The 21,433-nt window shown below is 43.8% G+C and overlaps 1 protein-coding gene across 1 annotated transcript in view; it reads right to left on the bottom strand.

Moving 5' to 3' along the window:
* The window catches only part of LOC130380596 (netrin receptor UNC5D-like), a 159,475-nt gene extending 143,398 nt beyond the window's left edge, over nt 1-16,077 (bottom strand). The window contains exon 1 of the mRNA XM_056587841.1: nt 15,795-16,077. Coding sequence (XP_056443816.1) covers nt 15,795-15,897 — 103 coding nt within the window. The 5' untranslated portion in view covers nt 15,898-16,077. The remainder of the gene's footprint in view (nt 1-15,794) is intronic.
* Between the last annotated feature and the right edge of the window lie 5,356 nt (nt 16,078-21,433).

Consider the following 21,433-nt stretch of genomic DNA (forward strand, 5'->3'; position numbering starts at 1 on the left):
ACCACCAACCGCACATCTCTAGTCTTTACTTTACTTGTTAGTTCTTTACTAGTGAGTAAACACTGCCCGTGTGCTCCAGCTGTTTGCAGGATTCCCTCCATGTCAACAATGGAGACGAAAAATTGCAGATCACAAGCATGTCACATTACAAGACCTCGTCTCATTGCCGACTATTCAAAATCGTGTACGACTTGCAAATTTGTCTGCGACGAACGAATCGGGGCAAAATCGGGCTGAAATCGTGTCGTCTAAACCAGCCATAAGCAAGCAACAGCGCCATTGTACGAATTCCCTATTCGACCAAACAAGACTCGTAATGGTAGGTAAAAACAATACTTTATTAAAGCATGCAATTGTGATGTAGAAAATAATAATAATAAGAAAACATAAAGTGCTTGCATGATATTGAAGCCTACAGCGATCGTTAGTTAACTTGTGCGACGGTGCCTTATCATTTGTTTACCCATGGGCCATGGCAACGCGATTGCTACCTGCTGTAGTACTCTCATTGGCTGAATCGTTTAGAACGTTTTAGACTCAATCAATATAAGGTTGCGGGGAGGCGGAGCTCTATTTGTTTGTATAGTAACAATATTTGGCCAAAACATTTCTGACTAGTAGTTCAAAACAGTAGTTTTGTAATGATGAAATAGTTCATCAATTCAGGCAAAAAAAATTATATGTATTTCTTTTTTTTTTTCACGAAAAGTGGGGTGGCCATTGGCCCCGCAGCCTCATAGGTTCCGTCGCCTATTGCTCTGGTGTCAACGGAATTCAATGAGGGCACCTAAAAACTCTGCTGGAAAGAAACTAAAAGTTCTAGTTCTTTGCAGAAGAACACATCTCCTCACGGGATGGGCGATGGTCGATTCTATCGACTATCAACGATAGATGGATTCAATAGTCGATTGTCTGAAGTTGAGGGGTGAAAAGGCTATTTATTTTTTTAATTATTCTTAATAAAAAAAAATATTAACAGAAAAACAGCGCTGTGTGTGGTGTTGTGGCTCCTTTTACAGCTTAAAAAGCCCCGGAAATTGTAATTGAAGTTAACTGGCACAGGTGGAAATGCACTCTGTAGCGCTGACCTGCCGTATTCACTCACTGCTATGAGAGGAGAGGGGAGGGCCTTGAAAACGACTGATCTGCTCGCACGGCGAAATTACATCATACTCCGCTGCATGTCACTTTGAAAAACTTTGTGTGTGTATGTGTGGGTGTTTGTGTGGGGAAAGTTCACTTTTTCTACGTGAACTAGTTCAAAGTTCAGTTCACATTTCCAAAAATGAACTAGTTTATAATTCTTATTTTCAATATGTTGCTGTGAGCTATTTTTTTTTACGGTATTTTGCATTGAGCCCCCTAGCCTGTGTGTGAGTGTGTGTGTGGGGGGGTGTGCGTGTTTGAGCCCCCTTTCTGCATTTCTGGTTTGTCTAGGATTCAATAGAGTGGTTGAATCAAGTATCGTAGCGAAATACAGTTTCTATCGTGTTTTATTGCACATTCAGCGCATTTTGTAAATCCCATTGATTTCTGTTGGAAGACTCATTGCTCGTCTAGCCCTACTGTTGGGACGAAGAACAAAGCGAAAAGACTACAACCAAACGTAAATAGCACCCCTTTCCATTTCCGGCCAACAAGCAATGATCTAGGAGGTATTCTAGTCTGCTGATCGAGCCAGAGAGCTAACGTTATGGATTGTACATATTTATAATTCGAAATTCGTCCCAGCCTTTATACCACAGATACTCTAGGGTCTATAGCATATAACCGCTTTGTCTGATTACAGTTTAATACATTTTCACAATTTACCAGCTCTCGTTTTGAAGAATAATTACCGTGCCATTCGTTTCAATGGGAATCGCGACGGTCTAAAATAAAGTGTACATATCTATAATTGGAAATTTGTCCCAGCCTTTATACCACAGATACTATAGGGTCTATAGCATATAACCTCGTTTTCTGATTACAGTTTAATGTAACAGTATGCTGACAACACCGCAACTGCAAATTAACCACGCAGAGATAACCATGGCAACCGGTCAAACAAATTTTCTTTTGGCGATCATTGTGTGCGCGCATCCGCCGTGTTGATAAACAAATAATCCCCCTATTGAACGAAGTTAAACCGAGTGAGGATGCCGTTCAGACACCAGAATGAACGAGTTCACCGTAACTTTCATCAGGCAGTAATGCAGTACGCTCAGTTCACGTTTGCCAAAATATGAACGAGTTCATGAACTATCGTTCAATGAACGTGTTCAGGCACAACACTGTGTGTGTGTGTGTGTGTGTGTGTGTGTGTGTCTCTTAATAGAATGGTAGAGCCATTGCTTGTGTGTGTGTGTTGAAGAGAATGGTGGAGGTATTGCGCGTGTGTGTGCCTGAACGTCCTCACGCTCTGTCAACAGAAATCAATGAGAGCACCTGAAAACTATGCCGGTAAGAAACTAAAACTGTGATTCTGAAAAAAGAATAAAAGCTATCGAAATTTCGTTGAGATATTATTGAAGATACAAGTGTGTAGATTTGCTCAATGTTTTGAACGAAGGTAAACGGTTGAAAAATGAATTTGATACAATGTGTTGAATTGTCAGTGTTTGACCAAACGGCTTCAATGAAACCAACTGAAAGTAGTCGAAAGGAGTAGTTGCATCCGGCGTTACATGAAACGGTGATATTGACCACCCCATCACCCATGTGATGGCCCATGTGAACATCCCAGGTTATATACCAGGAACCTGATGTGACATTCAGTCTGAAGCCCGACGGGCCGACCAGACAAGGAAAACCCTTCATGGCACACAAAGCCACTCCTCCAGAAGCTTCCTTCCTGCCTTATAAGGAGAAAAAAGAGCCAACAGTCCAACTGAATTAGTGACGTCTCTAATGAGCCGTGTTGCGCCGTACGGGAGCCCGAGTTAGAGGAGAAGCAGACGTAGTGTTTTGATGTGTGGGCAAGATGCAGATTACCGATGCACTGTTCAGGTCATTTGCATAATAAGCCACCGGAAAATTGGATCACAAGCTGTGAGTGAAAAGACATATTGAGAGGCGTGTTGGTACCAGGTGAGACTGCACATTCGCTGAGGGGACAATCTGGCCATTATGCAAGGCTTTCCCTTCCGATGTTATAATGCGGTATCATGTCCTATTGCAGTCGCCGTTGTGACAGTGTACCGGGTAGTAAGCATGCAAATCATTGATTTATTTGTTTTGGGTAATCTCCAGCACATCACAGCCCTTTTTGGAAAATGTGTGTTGAATGTATTGAACACAAACAAGATTAGCTCAATGTTTAAATAAACAGGTGTTATTGCTATTAACTTTTTAACTGCTAGACAAACAGACACACCCAAAGACACACACACACACACACACACACACACACACACACACACACACACACACACACACACACACACACACACACACATACACACACACACACACACACACACACACACACACACACACACACACAGTTCCCTTTTAAAGTAAAAAAAATCCTGAAGAAGAGAGAAAGTGCTGAATGTATATCCGGGTTTAGCTGACCACACGTATTGTTCTGACCTCTGCAACCTGCTGCTGAGCTGGCCTGGAGCCTGCAGCCTACTCCAGAAGGGAGGCCATGCAGTGTTTTCACTGAGAGGAACGTCCTGTTCAACCACAGTAGCTACGTCGTATCTTGTGGTGAACAAGGATATTTGAGTACAGCCTGAAGCACACCACCATGGGAAATAATGTTCTCAGAATCAGGGCTTCCAAAATGGAGTCCAGGCCGTTACGAAGCAGACCCAATACATTCTGGCTATGTGTGTTGTTCTCTGTAAAAGCAGCTCTATGGTTTAAAAAGCTATTGAACGAGTGTGACTTGTAAAAATGGCTCATCAATTATTGAGTGAAATGCGCTTTGAGAATATCTGTTTCCAGTTGATGGTACCGGCCTCTGTATGGGTCAATATAGCTTTCAAACTAATCCTGGCTAATTTCTGACAGATGATAGCATCTCTTCCATGATTGGTTCGGGGGCTCCATTTTGCCTGTCAATCACAGGAGCATGAGATGCAACACTTCTGTGCTTTTCTGCTCTCAATTCTTACCTATAGCCTACAGCACCTTTAAAAACAATATGATTACGATAATAATCAATACAGTGTGTGAAGTCAAGCTAGGATGAGACACTATAGCCCCGCTATAGCCAATGTTTCCCCAAGCACTGAATGGTTAAGGCGGCCGCCTTAACAACAATAGGGCCCCGCCTTGACTACCAATGTATACAAATAATAATAATAATAATAATAATAATGATAATTAAATATATATATATTTTTTAATTATTACTCTTAGGGAAATAAAACATACCTCCATCAGGTATAAAAAAGAAAGATATATAATGCATCGGTAATACTGTTACATCGGTAATACACAACAATGGTCGTTCCATAAAGCTTTTTGAATGGAATTGAAACGGCGGCATCAGGTGGTTGTATATATTACTGCGAACTGAAACCCTCACCGAAGCCGCAGGGCCATGGACAAACCTAAGATTAGCTTCACCACTGCACCTCAACTGGAGCTCTGAACATGTTTTTAGAGGATAGAGGATTTTGTTATGGATCTTGCCTGTGAACATTTCTGCTCAATGTGTACATCGGTCCAATAGGATGTGGAAGGAACTATGGACGCATGCTGAATTGAACCTATGTAGGCCGATTCTGCCGGATAGTAACTATGATTCATATCAAGCAAGGTTTCTGATACAATCTAATGGTAATTATTTAAAATAAATAAACTTATCCACAGCAATCCATATGACTCGATTTTTTTTCACTATAATTGTCAAAAGATATGATTTATAAAATAAAAGCGGTGTCTAGAGACACCGCTTTTCGTCATCTTTTATCGTTATTAAAGATGCACGGATATGTAGGCCTCATTCCTCAAATGGAGGTAATGGGCTGACAAAGTACCATGAAGGATGGGTTTCCACGTCCCCCCCCCCCCCCCCCCCCCAACATTTCTCACGCTAAAGATACAGGTGCAAATTATCCTATGGTAACATTATCAAACCGTAGGATTAAAAAGCGCCTCGATTAAGCCAAACATCCACAGTCTTGCAACCACCTCAAGAACCATATAGAATAAATAAAACAAATAATTATGGTAATAATAATTAACATAATTATTATTAGCCTATTTGTCACGATTGCATGACAATTATATCCGTGTAAAGATCGTAAAATAAAGGTATATCTACCCTAAAAAAGTCAGGGCACGCAAATCTCTCTCGAGACGAACAATGGTCCGCTTTTAAGAACAGTGCAGGTTTTTTCTCACCTCGTCAAAAGAAAACATGGTCTATGTTCCGTGAGTGGCAAGCATTGAACCCAGCAGAAAATATCAGTATTAAACAACTCTGATACCCGACAGTTTTGGAAGGAAGAAGCTAGCTAGCCAGTTTTGGAGGGAACAAAATAGTTAACCCTGCTTTGGAGAGAACAAAGTAGTGAGCCTGTTTTGGAGGGAACAGACTAGTGAGCCCGTTTTTGATGTACCAGCAAGCTAGCTAGTTTTAAAAGGCACCTAGCTAGGCCGTTCCACACTGTTCTTTAATTAGCCGCCTCCTGAGGCGGCTAATTAAAGCACTCACGGATGCAATGATCACAGAAAAAACTGAAGAATCCCCAGCGCTCCTCGACTGCTTGGCATCGATTAGCCCACTCCATTACTTTCACTTTCATTTTTTCTCTCCCCCGCCTCTCTCCCCTCTCTCGCTCTCTGTCTCGATCACGCTCTCTCACCGCCTCATCTTACCCAAAGATTACAATCAAGCCGGGGCTGGTCACTGAGTAATTCGCACGGGTTGGAGATACCAAAAGATGAGACAAAAGGAGAAAATTGGTCGTAACCAATTCTAGATGTCTCAGGATCGCCCGATTGGTAATTAGGTTCATATCCTTCTCTTTATCCTCTCCTTTTATCAAATACTAGTTGTGGATTAGAGCTATCCACACACACACACACACACACACATACACACACACACACACGCACACACACACAAACCTCCCTAGACAGAAACATCCTACCACTGAGAAGCAGCATACAGCATGCTTATCATCATGGATCAGAAGCTGCACATTCTTCCTTTGCATGGAATTGCCGTTTGCCATTGAGGAGAACTGTAAATAGCGGCGTGTTGTCTGGGTTAATTAATTGTACTGTCTCCTCCTTTCAGCCCAGAACAATGAAGCTGAGCTGCCTGTTTTCTAAAGATCCTGTTAAGGTCCACATAGCCCTCTCCTATTCTGTATGTATGTATGTATGTATGTATGTATGTATGTATGTATGTATGTATGTATGTATGTATGTATGTATGTATGTATGTATGTATGTATGTATGTATGTATGTATGTATGTATGTATGTATGTATGTATGTATGTATGTATGTATCAGTGGCGGCTGGTGGTTTTTAAAGTGAGGGAGGAAGGACTGCGCGCTTGGTTGCCATTGGCCTGCTTGCACTGTTGGTGTATGGTGGCATAAGAATGTGAGACTCAAGTTATTTCAAGGTGTTTTGGTGAACTACAAAATAGCAGGGAGGGAGTTATGTGAATACAATTTATACAAAGCCACCAGTGGCATCACTGTAATTTGAGAAGGAAAGGATGCAAAGCATATTTGTCAAATCAGGCCTACTATTGATTTGTAAAAGTAAATAAAAAAATCTGGGCCTATCATTGGGCCTAGATCTCGACGGGTGTCAAGATCACGTTGGTGCTCACCAACGTGATCTTGACACTTGTGGCGTTTGGTTGCCCTATCAAGATTTTCCACATCAGTGAAACCATGAACAGCCCACGTTGGAGATTTGCTATTATTCATAAGCAAACAGGGCCAGCAATAAAGTCGATTGCTTGTAATGCTACCAGTAAGCCATGCGTACCTAGCAAACCATGTAGCACTCACAACAATGACGTTGCCATTACTTCTGGTCACCTTGATTTTGGGAAGTGGTCTACCTCTTTCTTTGGTCGCTAACTTAGCACTGTAACTCAATGAATGGAATGCTTTTTTTAATAAGACGTTAACAATGTCCTCCGTTTCCAATGTTTCCATTGTACATTTAGGATCTCGCTATCGCAGATTTCACTTGCTCTGCGTCTCTTACTGAGCACCGCGGCAATGCAGACCGGGTTTGTTATCGACAGCGTTGCCAGATTGGGCAGATTTCCCGCCGAATGATAATTTTTCCAGCCTAACATGGTTAAAAGTAGCCCAATTGGGTGGGAAATCTGACCAATCTGGCAACGCTGCTCAACATCCAGGGATCCTGCTTATTGGTTCATAAGGCAGACGGATAGATTTTTGCGCGAATCAGACCCCTTAAGGTCCCACCCACTCAGAGGAGGACTTTCCTCCTCTCTCCCATTGAAACCCATGTTATCCACCGGCCGCCAGTACTTTCGGGGAAATGAATGGGAGTCAACGGAGGGCGACGGAGGACCTTCCTCCCTGAAGTAATTGTCAATAGGGGGTGCTAATGTCCCTTTACCCAGGGAAACGAACATTATATATTCAAATGCAATAAAGTAGTCATATTTAAGGGCATTAATTCATTACAATAGTCTGGGCATCTACATTTTTTATTCTCAATAATGTTAGGGAGGATCTTCCTCCCTCTCCTCAATGGAGAAGCCTCCACTGGTATGTATGTATGTATGTATGCATGTATTTATGAATGCATGTGTGGAATCAAGAAAGCATTGTCGTTTGAATGTAAACCCTTTTTAAAACACTTCACACTTCCCCCCCCCCCCACCCCCCACACACACACACACATGTTGAAGTTGGGCTTGTCCTCTGCTGGTCAAAGGTGGTCCCGTCCGCACCCCCCCGTTGGAGATGAAGGGGGCAGAAAGGACCCAGATGTGTATTGATCCCTGTGTTTGTGATGTAAGAGAGGACTGCTCTTAGCTCCGTGCGGCCACATCGATGCCCTGCCTCGATGTTATCAGTCTTAATGACAAACCCAGGCCCTTGGCTGAAGGGTGAACTGATCAAAGTTATGCAGCATAACCTTGCTTTAGTATTGGACTAATGATTATATAAAACACACACGCATTCATGTGTATTACATGGTAAGTAAATGCATGGTTGTAACCTAAAGGATATTAATAATTAAGGCGCTTGTACGGATTGAACTCGTGCCAAATAACTTTGATAGGAATCACAAGAAGCGGAATGGGCAGAGAAAAATGGGCAGAGCATTGTTCAGCCAATCACAGCGATTGATTAAATGGACTGCTGCTGCTAATTGGCTGGGTTTAGGGGGAAGACTTTGGACAGAGCGCTCCATCGTACACATGGAGAAAGTCAGGGGAGAAGGAAAAAGCAGAGGAACGACCAGACCGGAAGAAGGGAGGACAGAGGGAAAGAAAGAAAGAAAGTACATGTGTGACTAAGTATTTATTCTGTAGTGAGGCACCTCTTGGACGCATTTATTGGGTAGTTGCTGGGTGATTTTTTTATTTAATTTTGTATTATCTTGTGTATGTATTGTTGGATACCCACACTTTATTTTGTTATTGCATATTTTATATTCCATGGCTGCTGTAACAAGTTAATTTACCATGTATGGGATGAAATAAATAAAGTTATTATCTTCTTCTTAAAGAAAGAAAGAAAGAAAGAAAGGTTAGGAAAACAGAGAGAAAAATAAATAATGAATAAAAAGGAAGAAAGACAAGGAATAAAATGCATAAAAAATGGTTTAAAGACCATGAAAGAGCACACTAAATAAATAAATTAAGGAAAGATGAACAGAGAAGAGACAGAAGGGAAGAAAGAGAGGGGATTTGGGTATAGGGGTCTGAACATACCAGAAAATAGTTTTTCTCTACCTTGTTTAAGAGCCCCCTAGTGAATAATCAAGGGGGGTCTTTCACTGACCCTTACCATATCTGTTTCACCCCGTTAACATGTCCAGGTATGTTCAAATAAGTAATTTCAATTGAGATTAAAGCCTTCTACAGTAGTATGCTTCAGACTTGAAACTACTAAACACCAAGCGGAATCTCAGAATGGCATAAGCCTTGATCTCCTACATATCATTAGAATACTCTGGATGCACACGTGAACTTGTAGCAAACCATGTCTTGTCTGTTGAGATTTAGGGGGATTTTCTCTTTACTTCCCTTGATCAACTTAGACCTAAATGGCTTATTGGAAAGATGGCAAATGTTGCCGTCATTATTAGCATTAGCTCCCCAAAAGTCATAATATCCTCCCGTGTTAACCTGTGCCGTGTGCGGATGCTACACAACAAATGTTTGGTGAGGCACTTTTAACAAATACAAATAGTTCAGAAATAGCTGCTGTAGATTGTACTTAGAGCAGCACTTTAAGGTATTGTGAGTTGATGAAGTGAAAACGAGAATGTGAGTCTGTTGATTACTGAAATTGGGTATATCTAGAGTACTTATTTGCCTTTGATGTTTATGGACCAATATATTTTATGGATACAACTCGTTTGAACCATCTTCAACCTTGTCTATTTTCTACGACATGATGTACTGTGAGATTCCCGCCTTTTCTGCAAGGGCCAGTGCTTCGTATATTCCTTTACGGAGGAGCAATCCAAGAAGGCATCTTCAAAGGCACTCTGGAAATGTATTTTCCGTTTCATTCAACGTATGCCCTGTGCTTTGCTGGGTGCTATAAGCACTTTACCACACATTTAGATCTAAACTCATGATATTTCCATACATCAAAATGGTCCTATGTGCGTGCGTGCGCATGTGTGTGTGTGTTTGCGTGCAATACGGTGTTATTCCGCCAAGGCCCACGAGAGAGAGCTCAAATATAAATCGAAATGAAAGGAAACAAGGCTCCGTCAGCTGGGAGCTCAGATTGAGGCTCAATGGCTCCTAATGAGGAGATGATGCTAGAGAATCGGACAAGGACTGCTTGCGTTTTATGCAAAAAAGATACAGAAAACGTTATAGAGGTAACAAAAAAAACGTCTTGAAAGCTGTTGCGCTTGGGCCTCACAAAGTGTTTGGGAAACATCTCTGTCATCTTTCTGACTAGAAATTTGGTAAAGGTGGAAAAGTCTCTAACACTCAAGAAGTCTGAACTTGGGGCTAAAAAAAACGTTCCCAGAGTGCTACATTTCAATCGGCGGTAAACTCTGCACAAGCAAGGTCGACGTGGGCTTTGCCGTTTGACAGAACCCCTTGCATCAGGAAACCGAAGTGTGGGTTGTTTTAAAACCTTTACGACTGCTCTCGCATCACAGGGTAGAAACACGTTCGCGGAAGTTCTACTTCTAAAACGGGGGTTTATCTGCCCTTTAATAGGATAATGTGTCATAAAATAATCATGCCAATGCGATCGTGTTAGCTGTTGTTGTGTTTTTTGGTACTTTGTAATTGTTTTTAATATATGATTCTAGTGAGACTCACTCTGCTTTGAACTTTGATGTTGTTAGCAACACCATTACTTGCCCCCCTAGGGGGAAGAGAGGTTTTGATGAGTTCAAGGTGTTTGAACCATTTTTGATCTCAACACACCAGTCTCCTGTTTTGCAAGTCTCTTACACCATTCCTCTCTCTCTCTCTCTCTCTCTCTCTCTCTCTCTCTCTCTCTCTCTCTCTCTCTCTCTCTCTCTCTCTGTCTCTGTCTCTGTCTCTCTCCCTCTCCCTCTTGACAATGCCACAATGACAGACTAATAACTTGATATACTAAAGTATTCTGCTCCGAAACTCTTTGACACACACACACACACACACACACACACACACACACACACACACACACACACACACACACACACACACACACACACACACACACACACACACACACACACACACACACACACACACACACACACACACAGGCTCCCTCTCTCTCGCTATGTTATCTTCCTGACGTCCCCCAAACAATTCGCGATCTCGCCTGGTGCAGAAGGCCCTGGCCACAAAACGTCACTTTACAGCCACTTCAGCAACATGCCGGATATAGAGAGTTTTGAACGGTATAAACATATATATATATATATTTCTTTTTATATAAATATGAAATGTAATTTAGTTCTTCCACAATCTAAAATAAAAATCTTGTAGTATATATAGAGCCAATCAAGATAATCCAGTTCGTGTTTCGCAATGAATATCAGTTGCCCTATCACCAAATCTGCCTTCAACTGTTCAAAGACTGTTCATGCTCTTTGCTCTTCCGAATCCGGCTGGAAGTACAGCAAAAACATTTCCTTCTGACAAAAGCCTTCTGGCAGATTTAATGGAGTATTTAAACACTGTTATTCTGCCTTTCTCATATGAAGACAGTTTTGATTGATCTGTAGGTTTGCCCCCCCCCAGTGCTGATTGTTCCTATAATTTTGACATTTTTTCCTAGGGATTGAGGCCAGACAGATCTGCATAAAGAAACAGAACATGTACTCACAAGATCAGGATGTTCACACAAGGCCGCCATCTACTAGGTATAGTATCATCCTGTATGCAAATTGCAAATACATATATAGTTACATCATGTGGACTTATATATATATAAATACATCTCCTGGAAACGTGAAGTTCTACCAACTGCTAAAGGTGAAAAGATGAGACGATAAGGATTTCATTGTCGGTGAAATGTTCATTAAAGATCCCATGGCATGAAAATCTCACTTTCTGAGGTTTTCTAACATTAATATGAGTTCCTCTAGCCTACCTATGCTCCCCCAGTAGCTAGAAATTGTGTTGGGTGCAAAACGAACACGAGGCATTCTGCTCCGCCTTTGAAAAAAACAAAGCTCAGACGCGCCGTTTTGGAATTTTCCCCCTTATGTCGTCATAAGGGGGAAAGGCAGAGAGACCTCCGCTTTCTCTGCCTTGCCAGCCCAGAGAATTTAGCCTAGCCATGTGTGTGTGTGTGTGTGTGTGTGTGTGTGTGTGTGTGTGTGTGTGTGTGTGTGTGTGTGTGTGTGTGTGTGTGTGTGTGTGTGTGTGTGTGTGTGTGTGTGTGTGTGTGATTACACACACTGTAAGGCAATTGTTGTACACTTATGGCGCGTTTCCACTGCAGGGTGCGGAACGGATCGGATCGCAAAGGTGCGGATCGGGTCGCGTTTCCACCGCCAAAAGTGGGCGTGACCCGGACTTTGCCGTACCCGTTCCGGCCTCGTTCTCGGGACTCTTCCGTTGGGGAACCGAAAACGAGACGAGACGCCTGAAAGGGTCCCGGGAAATTCTAGCTACACACCCCCTCCGTTGATTGGTCGACAGAATCATCACTTCCGGGTGACGCAGGGATAAAAACAAACAAACAGTAGCCTCGAGGTATTATTCTTTACAATTAACATGTCACGAAAAACGCTTGCTTGGGCGAACAAGGAGGTGGAGACGTTCGTCTGCATTCTTGGGGAGGAAGACGTTGTTTACGATGTTTACGTAGCTGCCGCGGCGATCGACATCCGGCCTACCACAAAGGGTACTGTCGGCAGTGGAAACGCGACCTCGGAACTGAGCTGGGCTATACCGCCCCCTCCCTACCGCACCTTTGCGATCCGATCCGTTCCGCACCCTGCAGTGGAAACTCGGCATTAGTTGTTATTTGGATAACCGTTCTGCGGTTATGGCGCATAACACGTCGGTTCCTTGACGTTTCTGGTATTTCCACAACGAGACTGTAGTTGGGGTTATCCTTGCCATGGTTGAGAAGGAATTGGGGGAAAGGAACTTTGGCTTAGAATCCCTGAAGTACATGAACTGCGACATCGAGGAGACAGGGATTTTCTCCCGCCGGAGCCTCGCTGCCCACTGCCCGCTGCCGCAGGGCAGCACCATAGCGAAGCACCACCGCCGGGCAGCGGGCAGCAGGCAACGCGTGGGTCGGTCTACTTCAGTTTGATGTGGAAGTGGAGGAACCAGAGACGTCCGAGAACCTGACGTTGTTTGAGATTCATAATATCGTCTGCAGGCGCATACAGCTTTTGGCCGTTATAATATGTAATATATGAGATATCTATGTATAATCTGATATTTACATATAGAGCTCCAGGACTCCCGCCGGAGCACCCGGAGTGTTCTAGAATATTTACAGAACATGGCCAAAGGCTGTTTGCGCCTCGCCATTGCGATACATCCACTGTAAACAGAGCTCACGGTACCGTGGCGGCAAGCTGCTCAGGGCTACAACCCCAACCTCCTCCTTGACCCGCCACTCTCCTCCTCATTTGAATTAAAGCAACAGACACCGAAACAGCGCCTTTGGAGAAAGCTCAATGTACAACTGGCTCGTAGTGGCTTTAATTCTGCACCACGGCTGAATTTCGGAAACGTCTTCAAATATTTTGGCAGGGGCCCACTAATATCTATATTAAAGCATGCCATGGGACGTTTAATGGTGTGAATCCTTTCTTTGTGCTTGAGCTTCAGGGAGGGTTATTGGGGGATGGGGGATGAACCCTTGAGCCAGGCAGCGGTGCAGCAGCGTGTGAATTGTGGATGCGGACCGTTAGCCTCTCCAAGGTTTCCCTTTTCAGTGCGGTTTGAAGCACAATGCGAGCTATCAACAGGAAGAGAGCGACAGCGCCAAGGCCACAGGATGTACAAGGACGGAGCTGGGCACAGCACAAAAACCCATGCACGCACACACATACACATGCGCGTATGCCCACAGTCAAGCACCCACACACTTCAACACGACCATACAGGTCCATTTAACACTGTTAAGCATTCACACAAACACACAACGGCGATCGCCGTACTCATAACTCCCAGGGTTCACAGCCCGTAGACACATCCAAGACAATATCATCTTTCACATAAAGATGTGAGTCGGAGGGGAATCTGAATTATTTAATACCTTCGCTGCTATTCTACGCTTTTAAAAGGTTTGGTTTCGTAAGAATGTGCTTGGTTTAAGTCGAATCCAATCCTTATTGGCGATATAACAACCTCATATGTACATATATGCACAGATATTGTTTGTGTGTTTTCTGTTTATAAAGTTGGACACAGGTCTTGCTATGGTCTACCTGTCTTGGGATCTGACCGCTTATTCCCCTCTAAAGGGCGGAGGTGGGGATAGAAATAGAGGAGGGAGAGAGAAATGGGTTATTTTTCAATAATTCAATAGTTAGAATCCAGATAATGCGACCACCGAGTAATCTCTGACAGAAGAGCAACAATGGTGGATATAGCCCCCCAAACTAACCGTGAACGAGGGCTTTTTATCTGTGTGAAATGTCAGTTGAATCAAAGCTAGGGCAATACCCAGGAAGTGATATTTTCAATGAGTAAAATGGCTTTTCACACGCTCCCTTTCTCTTCACCAAATCTCTCTCATCGCTCTCTCCCCCTTTCGCTTTCTCTCTCTCTCTCCTCCTTTTGCTCTCGCTCTCACTCCCGATCTCTCTCTTTCAATAAATCTGTCTCTCCTTTCGTCCGATTGAGTGTCTTGAGTCTTGTCGACTTCTTTCTGCAGTTTGCATTATCTCGCTCTCCTCTCATCGTTATTCTAGTGCCTATGTGCGTGGCACCTTCTAAATAATTAAACCGTTCATCACCTCGTGGTTTATGAACAACTGTACACCGATTTGGGTGCAACAAAGACACGCCTCACTCAGGACATCATACACACTGACCGGTGGAAAGGACGTCAAGTCTCCGCACCTTTCTAGAATGAGTGTGGAATGTGTTTCTGATTGACATCCAAATTAAACCCAGAATCCCTTCTGGAGCGATTACCTTAAAAAAGTGTCCTTAGAGTCTCATTATAGTGTAACAATTAAAGTTATATATAACAGTCAAATGTTGAAACTGATATCAATGCGTCAAGGCTAATTAGACTGGGTCCCCACTGATTAGCTTTAGAATAAGAAGAAACAGAACCAGATTCCCTAAAGGTCCAGTTAGCCACCTGCAGGTGAACTCGTTTCCACAAGATGGAATAACCAGACGGTAATGGGCGATGCTTAAACAGCAAACTGTGATGGAATAAATAATTCAGTAACTCTTCATGGCCATTTGGAGATGAATGGACAGTATCACGCAAACACGCACTACTAAGCAGCAGGAAACAATCGGCGTCAAACAGATACAGCTCGACAGATTTTCTGTTTACCAAAAGTGACTTTCGAGAGAGTAGAAAACGAGCAGTGAAATCAATCCTCCCCAGATGACCAGGCAACGTGTCCAAACGCGTTCCGTTTAATGCACACACTGAATCCAGTTTACGCCACCAGGTCCGCATATGCAAAGTGGAAGAAGGGTCACAAAATACACATTTTGAAACGTAGACACCCCAAATCTCCGAAAAAGGCTAATTTAAGGACATAAAGTAGGAGCGTTTTAAACTAGATGGGACCAGGGACACATCGGTGGACATCGTTTCAGACCCAGAGCGCGTTGAGCCATCGGGCTCCGGGTGGTTTGGTGCGTCGTGTGTTCATGATTTATTGAATACAGGATTACACAAGACAACACGTTCACACCAAACATAGTGCCACAACTTGTAGGGTGTATGCATGGTTTCGGCGAACCTTGCCCACACCAGGAAACTTTTTCTCACTCGTGATCGGTAATGATTTTGATTCACTCTGAGAAGGGCGCGCGGTGCAGGACCACCGCCGCGACGCGCGCCCCTCTCCTCCAGCCTCTCCAGAACATATTTAACAATGAATACAACATGATAACGGATGCGCTATAACAGCCACCCCATACGCTTTTAAAAACACCCCCTGTAGGCTCCATAAAGTCCATATTGAAAACATTTCGCCTACCTCTCGCCGAGGTAGCCTGGACTCGCGAGGCAAAAAGCACGAGGATGCCACATCTCAGGTAGCATCCTATGGAAATCCGACCCATCATGGTCCGGAGCCCCATCCCATCGCATCGCGGGCTCCCTTGAGAAGCATTTGGTTTCGGGCGGCGACCGTGGCGGCTTCACAGCCTCCTCCTCACCCACATCCTCCTCTCCTCCTCCGCGCTGTCTCTCGCTGCCCGCCTCAGCCGAGGCAGGAGTACAGTAGTGGCACTGGCATCGCGGAGGATTGCAGTGCGGTCAGAACGAAATTAAAAAGTAGCCTGCCTGGCTCTCATGACTCTCGAACTAAGCGTGCGCGAGTGAGGAAAAAAAAAAAGGACACGCACACAAACAGAGGCGTGCAGCCTTCAGCTAGAGAGAGAGAGAGAGAGAGAGAGAGAGAGAGAGAGAGAGAGAGAGAGAGAGAGAGAGAGAGAGAGAGAGAGAGAGAGAGAGAGAGCTCTATTCTTTTTTTGACAGGATAACGTGTGTGTGTTGTTTGTGTGCGCGCGCGCGTGTGCGTACAGGAAGACAAATACTTTATAGGCTACTACAACGACAGATCAGGAAAATGTTGGGGTTGCCAAGGTTTTATTTTACTTTCAACCAATGCAAAATAATTCTGACGAAAAAGGATCAAGCCTTTAATATGAGTTAGGTTAACAAGATAAAGGCAGAGAAAAAATGTCAATAACGTGATGGGTCTTTAAGAAAGCTCCTTTTCAGAAGAATGAGCCATTTATACATGATATTGGACGGCACAGAGCTGGCAGAGACAACACAGGTCTGAACATTGATTGGTTCTGATTGGACGTTACTGCAGAGAAGGTGAGGACGCAGAGCGGGAAATCTCTCGTAAAAACGCACTAATTCCAGTCTCCCCCTACCTCCCCGTAACTTATCCCGTCACCAAAAAACATATCTCCGACTCTGCATGTTGAGGGTGGGGTGGGGTGGGCGGGTCATTTCTCGTGAATGTTGCACCATTCGTTTTCCTTGGAGAGCGTACACGCTACGACCTTCGGCCGCACTATTACCCCCACTGACCAAGAATCCAATGGTTCATTTCCCTGGGATCTTGTGAGGGGTCGTTCGGTTGGGGGAGGTTAAGTAGGCTATGCAATTATAATGCTAAAGGGGGCCAGGGGCGTATCCAGGACAGTATTACTGTGGTTGCCGGCTCGGGTCAGTCTTATATTTGGGGTGGCACCTGATTGTCGGTTATATTTTCATAACGTCAACATATAACAGTTTGAATAAGAATAATGTGCATATTTCAGATTTCTTTAGACCGCTTCCGTTCAGGATTTATTTTTTCATACTCCATGTGGCTACGCCCCTGAAGGGGGCATATCTGCATGTGCTTAAAATATTTAGGATTGCCATGAGTCTAATTGACAGACCTGGGACGTTGTCATTACTCTGGGTAAGTTACGAGCGCTTTAGTGGCCCTTTGTTAAACGCATAAGTGAACATGTGCTGGTTGACGGGCCACTCGCCATAAATTACCCTCTTACCCCTTAACGGTGAAAGCTGTTTCTCGAAAGTTTGTTCCGACACTGCCAGCCTCGACAGGTAATCTTCAGTATTAAATTGAATCACATTATAATGGAATATATTTAAAATTTGACACAGATGAAATACTGTATTTAATCAGTTCACGATTAGCTTTTCAAATTGCTCATGTTTCTGTCAGACAAAGCAAATTACAACAACAATCATGTCTTAACATACATAACAGAAAAATAGATTTGATGTCAAGATAAAGTGGAACATTTGTTGTGTTATTTGAAGGAGATGCTTAAAGGAGGCCCTAGAGAACAGCCAGCCAGGAATAATCAGTCAGGAATTGTCTACCAGGAATAGAGGTACAGTCAACCAGGTACAGTCAGCCATGGGCAATCATCCAGCATCTTATTTTTTATCTTCCTTTATTGAACAAAAGTCTTCATCATCTGCACAGGAACCACCATGTGTTCACTGCAGTGACCAGGGCAGAAACAGCGCTGGCCGTTGTACCAGCAGCCTGTTAATCAGTGTCTCGCTCATTAAAGGGTAATTCCGGTGTAAAATGGATTTGGGATATGTTTTGTATGATAACGAGTTGAAACGTTCATTTTGGAGCACAAAAACCGCATAAAGACGCTTTCTTCAGTTGGCTGTTTTTAGCTGATTCTATCAAAACGCTATAAACTTGGAACGAAGGGGGCAGTGGTTATGGTAAAAACGAAATCGCTATTTTAAACCACTTAAAAGGCTAGAAGTAGCCCGACACTTCTTTGGTAGTATAATAAGGGTCTTAACATAAAAAAAGAGGCATTGAGAACTTTAAGTGTACAGATTGTTTATTAAAAAGGACATTTTATACACACAATACCATCAGTAGAGCACCCGTCAACGCCATTTTGTTTTTAAGACTCGATAAGTAGATTGGCGAACACAGAGCTTGCGTGTTGCTGACGGATGTCACAATCTCTGTGTTCGTCAATCTACCTATCGAGTCTTGAAAACAAAATGGCGTCGACGGGGAGTGAACGGAGATATCTACTTCTGATCTTCGTTCGGAGAGGGGAAGTCGGGGGAGACGCCCCCTCCTTGTCGCGGTCGGAGTCGTCTGACTCCGAGCTCACAAGGAGAGAGAGGGCATCGTCGAGCGGGACAGTAAAGTCGTCGGCTCGTTCAGCAATGGCGGCGGCAGTGTCGGCTCCGCGCTGTCTGGGCAGCACAGCATAATGCCGACACAGGCAGGGCGGCGAGAGCGCCAAGACAGCATGTTCATGTCCAAGGCAGCCCTCGCACACCTCATGGCCGCCGTACGGCAAGATGTAACCGGCGTTACATGTCTTGCAGATGCCGTTCGCCGTTGAGTCCATAATATCTATTTATTTACTTCAGTATGCTACAGGATTGTCCTGAAGAAAATGGGAGCAGAACGTCCGCCGGCGCCCGAATATATCTTGTTGGTGGGCGGGGATTACAAATTGTTCAGTTCTACGGCTCACGCCTAGGGATAACCCAATAGCGATAGCCTTTAAAGGCGAAGCCTATACGACATAAAACTGAGATATCTACTTCTGGGATCTATGAATCGAGGGACCCGTCCACACAGCCCGCTTAAACAGCTGCAATACCAGGCTTGGCCGCTGAGCACTGGTGGATTGCGGAAGTATGCACTGTTCCTGGGGGCTTGTATTGAACCTCTGGCCACATTTGAAGCACTCTAATATGTCAGGTGTTGAACGAGCTCAAGTATAGGCTGAATAACAGGGCACGGCAGTGACAGGACGCGGAATGCACCAGTGAGCTTTCCCTTGCTCAGCAAAGTATTCATAACGCCGATGCTCATTGATGAACCTGAAAGCCTCCGATATATATGAGACCGGAGGCAAGGTCAGCCAATTGGGGGAAAACTACTATCTGGGTAGAAGGAGTACAGTATGACTGAGTATGTTATGTTAGGGGACTGTTATACTGAGAAAGGGAATGCTGCACAAGGGGGTTTGAGAATTGCTAGCCTATTTATTATTATGATATTTATATTCAAACTGTGAAGCTATAAAAACGCTCTGTGTATGCACCATTTCATATTTAGTGTGCTGGTTTCTGGTGCCAAAACATTCCTCTTTTAATTTAGGTATTACGATGTTAAAAAGGGCCAATTAATGCAATTTCAAAGACGCAGCAGTGTGCAACCGCTGTACTATCACGGGTGATTTTATAGGACTTCAGCCGCTTCATCTCCGAGCCCAATATTAAAGTTAGTTTTTGTCCAAATACCTCTGGGGTAGCTTTACTACATTTGCCACATGAAAAAGCATTTCAAGCAACACTTTTCAAAAAGGCAGTCCCTGGCCCTCAGGAGAGGGGCAGCAGTGTATTTGTTGTGTTCCAGCCCTTAGAGCTTGAGGTTCACTGTAAAGTTTCAGAAGACACGTCGTGATGAAGACGCTCTGGTGTATGAAATTGGGAAACCACTCCTCCTATGCCTGTACGATGGCTGCTCGCGGGTGGGCACCATTTCCATTTAAATGTAGGGCATTTAATTGAAGTTTTTATCCAAGGCGACTTGCAATAAGTACATCTCTCAGAAGAAGGTGAAACAATATATCGCTGTCGGTACAGTAAGGATCTTCATAGAACCAAGTGCAAAGCACTAACAATCACTAGGTTAAGGCATTCCACGCATACAAAATAGATAATAAGCCAAAATAAGATGCTACACAACTAAGTACTATAACTAAGTTTGACATACAATAAGTGCATACATTAAGTTCCTGGACGTACAACATGCAATATGGAAGGAGGGGTGGGAGAGGGTGGCTATGCAGAGTCTAGGTGAGTGAAAAAGAAAGCTGGTGAGCGATTCGGCACCGGCTAATGTAGTTCGTCTGGTTCCTTCCTTCTTCTCATTTGCACCCTACACACTATTCCATTTGAGGTGAAGGCACGTCGATGCCTTCTGCTCACATGTTCATCGCAACCAGTAAGGATAACTTGCATGTTGATTTATTCACGTCGTTTCCGTATGAGATAATAATCGCGTGGACGTAGATTCACTGGGGCGACCTCCCCTTTCTGTCAAGCAATAGAGCCAATGTGTTACTGGAGGGGGAGGGTTCTGTGATGTGCATGTCCGCTAGGAGACTTATAGCAGGGTTCTCTCAACACCAGCCTTTATTGGACTGTAAATTGATATTTCAAGCACAGCTTAAATTAAAGCTTGCTGTGGAAGGAGGCACAACCAAAAGAAAACATAGGCCTTGGGCCTTGTGTGTACACACTCACCTTGACAAGATAACACAACACTTTTTTTTGCTGATGATTGAGCTGGAGCGGTGTTAAGCCTGGTACAGTACCGCAGTCGTGGGAACGCATATCTAACACGCATTTCTAATACCCTGTTTATTTGTTTGCTTTCATGACCATCAAAGTGAGCTACTTACTTTGGCATGCTAATGTTACCTTTGCTGTCCAGTTCAACAGAACCACCAGAATTTGTTATGGTATACGATTAAAACATTAATTTGTGCGCTGCAGGCGAAGGCAAGTTAATTCTGTCCTGGGATGGCGACATGGAGTTTATCTGTTTGGATAAATTGGAGTTAGGCTCGATATGGTTAAGTTAAGGTGTTGGTCAGACATTAGGCTAGAGATGTCTAAGTTTTGTTAATAGGCTAGAGCTGAGTTGTTTAGTTCTTAGTCTAGAGATGGATACGTTTAGAGTTTGGACTAGGGTTTATGGAAGTGACTCTGTGTAGCTCCTCTTCAGGCCCGACCATTAATACGTTAATAAAGCGGGCCATAAACTATAGGGTACTATTCAATTTTCGCCCTCAGTTTGCCTAATATGGGTCATTTCAGCTGCTGGTTGCAAAACATCACAATCAAAAAGGAAAGGGAAATCTAGGGATCGATCACGGCCATCTGTAAACCACTGAGATACATCCAAATGTTCTTACATCCATGGTAAAGATATGCCAGAGACATGTAAAATGACCTCAAACATTGGAGTCAATGTTTATGATGCCTTATTTATGGACCCTCCAATGGCCGTTAGGGGGGAGAATGCAAATGGTGTTGCTGCAGAACGGTCTGTTAGAAGAAGACAAAGCGTGT

This window comes from Gadus chalcogrammus, chromosome 4 (assembly GCF_026213295.1).
Source record: "Gadus chalcogrammus isolate NIFS_2021 chromosome 4, NIFS_Gcha_1.0, whole genome shotgun sequence".
Lineage (NCBI taxonomy): Eukaryota > Metazoa > Chordata > Actinopteri > Gadiformes > Gadidae > Gadus > Gadus chalcogrammus.